General features: G+C 31.6%; 1 protein-coding gene across 2 annotated transcripts; it reads left to right on the top strand.

The window, feature by feature from the left end:
• The first annotated feature begins 2,817 nt into the window (after positions 1–2,817).
• On the top strand, positions 2,818–4,274 carry LOC102599324 (WEB family protein At3g51220). 2 transcript variants are annotated; one of them, XM_015305672.1, is made up of 2 exons: positions 2,818–3,049; positions 3,390–4,274. In XM_015305672.1, the coding sequence occupies exons 1-2, from the start codon at positions 2,909–2,911 to the stop codon at positions 3,897–3,899; spliced, it is 651 nt and encodes a 216-aa protein (XP_015161158.1). In that variant the 5' UTR covers positions 2,818–2,908; the 3' UTR covers positions 3,900–4,274. The 2 variants fall into 2 exon arrangements, with proteins under 2 accessions (XP_015161158.1, XP_006340939.1); XM_006340877.2 differs by having other exon boundaries at positions 3,369–4,274.
• The last annotated feature ends 2,049 nt before the right edge of the window (positions 4,275–6,323 follow it).

The raw sequence follows: 6,323 nt of genomic DNA, 5'->3' as shown, positions 1-6,323 counted from the left end.
TTTGGGGAGGGGGTGGCGTAAAAAGTAAATAAAAATTAAATTTGAAATATTTTTCAAAAGTATTTTTTTTTGGTGAGGGGGGTAGGGAGTAGGGGTGATAGGGAAAAATTTGAAATACTTTTCAAAAGTAATTTTTAAACTTTTTTTTGTTTGATGGGGGGGGGGGGGGTTGTTTGGTGGTAGAGATAAAATTATGTTTGAAATTTTAAAAATAAGAAAATTTAAAATGTTGGGTACGGGATATGGGTAGAGTAGAAAAAAAGAGAGGATGATGTAGAGTTTTGGAAAATATTTTTCTTGATTATGGAAGGAAAATCATTTTCCTTAAATTTGAGAAAAATGAGTTGATTTGGAAAATATTTTCCAAACATTTAAGCCAACCAAACGTTAAAAAATTAAAAACATTTTTCAAAAAATATTTTCCTCCGTACAAACACACCCTAATTTGAATGATTCAATTATGATTTTGTCCTTACATACATTAGAGTATAACAAGATAACAATGAGGACATGCAGGATGAAACTTCTAGTCTAGTGACCATAATAATAATTACAATTCACATCACATGATCAGGAGAACACTTGTATCGGAATTTAGTACCCTCTCCATTTCTTTCTAGCTGTGATCTTTTTAGAGTCAAATGATATGAATTTTGATTAACATTCTTAAGATATATATTTTTTCATCATATTGATATAAAGAAAGTCGCAATTTATAGTACTTTCTATCGTGTTTTTGAATATCTAAAATTTAATTTTAAAATATCCGGGTTCTTATTGAGCGTAGCGAAATTAAGGTTGATGATAAAGTCAGCGAAGTTTCCATAGTGTTTTACCTTTGCGTAGTCTCGGTCCACAGTGGAAGGCTCCGCACCTGAGCCTCGTTAGACTTAGCTGAAGTGTAAGGTGTAAGTGAAGAAAATAGAAGTCAAGCCTTACCTAAGCCTTAGCCTAGTCTATATCTATAGCTGACACAACTCCGTACTGACGCCTCACTAATCAATGTAATCTAATAGTTTAATATCTCAGATGGTCACTCAACTATGCACTTTTTTTTCAGAAAGTCACTCAACTTTAACTTTTAACTCAAAAGTCACTCAATTATGCACTTCTCTCTCAGAAAGTCACTTAACTTTGAATTTTAACTCAAAAGTCACTCAACTATCCACTCTTCTCTCAGAAAGTCACTCAATCTATTTAATCGCTTTTTTTATTAAAATTTGTTGATATTAATTATTTATATAACAAACCAAAATTTTAAAAATTAAAAAATATCATTTAAACAATTTAATGACCCGCTCCACTTGACTCGACCCGCTAAAAATATAATATTGATCCATTTTATGACTCTTTCTCCTCCTCCCGTGCATTTTTTTTCCTGGTCCTCCATTGATGTTTTTTTTAACTCAACACAATAAAAAATTGCGTTTTTTTCCTGGTTCTCCATTAGTTTTTTTTTTAACTCAACACAATTTCTATGTTCTGCTTTTGCAAACAAATCCTTAACAACTCCAATCAATCCCTGTAACATTGATTTTAAATTGTTAAATACATAATGGAAAAAAAATAAAGTAAACTAGAAAAATGAAAGAATTTGGATGTCTCACTTTTTGTCTGTCAGACATGAAGGCAATGTGGTGACTACTTGTTATCTCTTAAGTAACAAATAGTCATAAAATGGTTTAAATGGAGAACCAGGAAAAAAAATGCACGGGAGGAGGAGAAGGAGATAAAATGGGTTAATATTATATTTTTAGTTGGTCAGGTTAAGTGGAACGGATATTAAATGGTTTAAATGGTATTTTTTATTTTTAAAATTTTTGGTTTGTTAAATAAACAATTAATATCAACAAATTTTAATTAAAAAAACAATTAAATAGATTGATTGACTTTCTGAGAGAAGAGTGGATAATTGAGTGACTTTTGAGTTAAAATTCAAAGTTAAGTGACTTTCTGAGAGAGAAGTGCATAGTTGAGTGACTTTTGAGTTAAAATTGAAAATTGAGTGACTTTCTGAGAGAAGAGTACATAGTTGAGTGACCATCTAAGATATTAACTCTAATTTAATTTAACTTTGAAAATTAGTTAAATTAACTCTCGAAAAACATAACATGATAATTAAAAAGGAACAGACCAATCGATTGTGCCTTCTTCTGTCAAAGTGATATATCTACTAGTACGTAGTTATACATCGAAAAATACATGTATTTTAGTGGGCTCCTCTCAAATGGGTCAGGAGGGAGGTCCATTTCAAAACAACGAAATTGGGTCCCTTTAAAGGTTCACTTCTGGTGAGTACTGTGGCGGGTCATTTGCATTTTCTATATTTTATGCCGGTTTTTAATTTTTTGACGAGGCATACATTTATGTTTTCATATTATAATATTCATAAGTTATTCCCCGCACCAGAAATTAAAAAGATAAAAAATAAAGACTTGCAAAATTTCTTTTGTTCTTTGCTATAGTACCAAATTGATCTTTTTCTTTATTTAATACTATCCTTTTGTTTTGGAAAATTTATGTCATTGCTGTAAGATAATGTATATGTATTTGAAATGGGATGGTTGAACTACCAAGCAGACGAAATAAAGAGTAAATATCAGCATCAAATAACAAACAATGATTTTCATACATATCTTCTAGTGAAGTAAACGCGAAGAAATGAATTCCCTCCCACCTAGCTCCAATAAGCTCTTTCCTAAATGATTTTATTAGGTAATCCTACAATTATCCTTAGCAAACAATATATATATAATCTCTCTCTTCCTTGGTGGTTCTCATTCATATATATATATATATATATAAGTCCAAATTGGCGACAACACATCAACTTCATTAATGCAGTTGAGTTGGAGTTTTAATTTTAGTATCCTTTTGATCATTATTGTTACATTGTGATAATTGGGAAATGGAAAGAGAAGAAGGCGTGGTGGTGCGGGGACGTGTGGAGATTGATATGCGGCAGCCTTTTCGGTCCGTGAAGGAAGCAGTTATGTTGTTTGGGGAAAAGGTTTTGGCTGGAGAAATTCATGCTAAGCAACTTCAACAGGTTTTTTCTTTTTCCTTCTTTAATTTCGTGTTATATATATGGACTTAGTATTTTTTTTGTTAGAGTTTGAGTCTATGCATCGACAACAAAACTTAATATTTTCACAATCAGCTATTTATAAATATGAGTTTTTATTTTATTTTATATATATACTATTAGGTCACTCAAAAGATATCTATCTGATTTGTAATGTTAAAAATAACAAGTGAAGGTGACTTGATGGCGTAGAAATTTCTTATATTGACAATGCATATTACTTAAACTAATAGGTTATATGTGTATCTCTATCTTTGGTAAAATATACTATGCAATTTATCAGGATACTCAACGTCATGTGCAGAGCAAGGCAAGTACTACCGGTGGACAAAACCAATTTAAGTTTGGAGCAGCGCGAGTTGAGCTTGAAGAGACAAAACAAAGCCTGCAGAAAGCCAAAGAAGAAGGAGATTTTATGGCACATTGCCTTCAATCTCTTAGAGAAGAGCTGGAAAAGACTAGAAGAGAGATACAACAGTTGAAGAATACAAGAGACGTAGTACCCGAGAAGAAAGTACCATTAGCGGATTTTGATGATGATGAGATTCATGAAGAGCTAAAATTCATTGAGCAACCAGTTGAAGTTAAAACACAAACCAGAGAGGAGATCGAATTCGAAAAGAAGAGGTCTGTCAAGTTTGCTAGTCCTCCATTGCTTACTAAGATCATTGCTGTCAACAAGCTGGAGGAATGTGTTAAGAAAGAAACTTGTGAGAAAAGCCCCTCACACCTCAAGAAGAAATTGAAGAGGAAGCCCTTAATCCCTTTAATTGGTGCATTGTTCTCCAAAAAGAAGGGAAATCAGGAAAAATGAATCTTAAAAGTTAAATTCCTTAAACATGAGATGCAAATGACAGGAAACTAGCCAAAAAAATTATTTTGTGCCTTGTACAACTGACACTAGTCATGTGAGTTTTCTTTTTACCTCACAATTTAATGGACCCAAAGATTTTAAATTCAAATGGATAAGAATTGAGTCCACTAAATCGAGAATAAAAAAAAGCCTCACAATTACTTATAACCTCAGTTGTATAAGGCACATGATGATTTTTTTAAAACTAGCGTATATAAAGACTCTACCTGTACAATTTAGCTTCTGCCCTTGTTTTGAATAAGGAAAATGGTAGAGGTCTCAAAATGATTTGTACCATTTAAGTTGTTAGCTACTCAATGTATTCCCTCTTACGTATTAATAGTCAAATTTTATTTTATTTTTATTTATTCTTTCACCGATCAACACCGTGTTGACTAGTTTCTATTAAGTACAATTTTTATTTTTTTTATATTTATTCTCTCGATTCCACAATACTTGTTACGTTTTCTCTTTTCATAATGGTCAATTTATCTTAATTTTTTTACCAATATTTTAAAATAAATATTTTTAGAATAGGGAAAAATGATGATTTACCATATGTTTTATATAGTTTTTGAATATGTAAATTTTAATTTTAAACGTTATAGTAATCTAATCCAATTTAGTTCGAAAATTATTTAAATTAACTTTCAAAATATATATTACTATATTTTGGGACGGATGGAGTGTATGTATGGGTGAGAAGCTGATGCACGGAACTTTTTTTTCTTATTAAAACTGAGGGTCAGGGAAAGGGGAGTGAGGAGGGGATTACAAAGTGGGAAATCAAACCTCACCAATAAAGTGGAAGTTCAGATAACCAATCAACTGAGCTACAACGTTAATTACTTGAGGGGGGTGGGGGTTAGAACATGAAAAAATGGCACAACATGACATCTCATTTTACTATTTGGCAACAAATAGCCATCTTTTATTTTCTTGACAAAAAAAGGTTTTTAAAAATTAAATTTTGCAAATAGTAGCCAACGTATTGGGAAGTTTTTTTAAAAATTAAATTACATAATTTTAGGAGGTGGCAGCATGATGTCCTTTTTTATTGGGAAGTAGTTTTTTTCTCTTCTTTCTCATACACACGATTCTTTTGAATGATGTTTTTTTATTGATTATGTAAATATTTATTCAATTCTTCTTCTTCATTACTTTGAATAAAAGATGATTTACTTTCTTGTTTATTAGTTTTACATATTGAATTCTATAAAAATATTCGTCCATTAGTGTATTTTTTCTCTTTCGCTTTTTAAATTCTTGATGGTTTGTTGATGTCTACCCGTCAATTTTTCTAATTGTTAGCCTATTGTCACGTCCCGCCACATCACAGTGAAATTTTGCGTCCAGATAGGGGCGGAAGGGTCTAGAGTTGTGGAGAGGTTTCCGGAAGACTCTAGAACCCTTTAGATTATTCAAGAAGACTAGAGAATTCTCTAGAATAATGTAGAAACTTCAAGAAAGTCCTGGAAGGTCCTAGAGTGTGTAGAAAGTTCTAGAACTAGGACCAAAGTGTAAATAGTTAGGGACTTGTAAAGTAAATTTAAATTGCACTTTAGTCCCTAGGAGTTAGTATAAATAGAGGGTGCCATTCATTTTCAAGGCATCCAACCAAGAAAGCAACCATCCAAGTGTAAGCAATCTTCCAAAGCCAATACAAAAGCCTTCTTCCAAAAAGCTCTCTTTGATTTTCTAAGTCTTCCTTTACATTTTCTTAGCGATCTTAGTCTTAAAGGCTTACTTGAGCTTACGAGATCTTGAAAGAATAGTGAGTAAGTTGTCAAGTGCCGCACGGTGTCTTAGCAAATACTCTAAGTCCGTGACACTATGCTTGATCCCCTCTTGTATTGTCGTTCACTTTTTTTTGGGAATTTAGTTTTTGAAATTGAAGGTTATATCTAATTTAGGCAAAAATTTACTTAATAGTAATTAATTGTGGGTATCAATTGTTATGTTTAAGAAAGTTATCCTAGGATTATTCATAAAAATGGGGATTCTGATTCTAATTTTGTGGATTCTCCATCCATAATTCTAAATTTTATAGCCATGTAAATTCTTCTCATTATCCGATTCGACTTGTGTGTTTGCTATTGCGCAATTTATATTTCATGTGCAATCCTCATTTACTGAAGAAAGAAACTGGAATGTATACAAATTTTGAGAGAATGAATATACAAATATGTATACATGAATGCAATGCATACATGATGTTCATGATTTAAAAAAAAATCTTCAATGCAGTGTATTCATACTATAAGTGAATGAATACATAAAGTGTTTGATTTTTTAATATGTATACACTGGAGGGGATAACATAGCTATAAATGTATACTAATACTAAGTGAATGAATACACCATTCTTCTACCTATATACAATCA

Source organism: Solanum tuberosum, unplaced genomic scaffold, assembly GCF_000226075.1.
Source record: "Solanum tuberosum cultivar DM 1-3 516 R44 unplaced genomic scaffold, SolTub_3.0 scf00020, whole genome shotgun sequence".
Classification (NCBI taxonomy): Eukaryota; Viridiplantae; Streptophyta; class Magnoliopsida; order Solanales; family Solanaceae; genus Solanum; species Solanum tuberosum.
The sequence above is the reverse complement of the archived record's forward strand: the minus strand, read 5'-3'. Positions and strand labels throughout refer to the sequence as shown.

Bases quoted from the DNA above. Each gene is read 5' to 3' on its own strand.
- LOC102599324 (XM_006340877.2), top strand. From the start codon at position 2,909: ATGGAAAGAGAAGAAGGCGTGGTGGTGCGGGGACGTGTGGAGATTGAT. The intron at 3,050-3,368 runs GTTTTTTCTTTT...GCAATTTATCAG, and splicing joins ATGCTAAGCAACTTCAACAG to GATACTCAACGTCATGTGCA.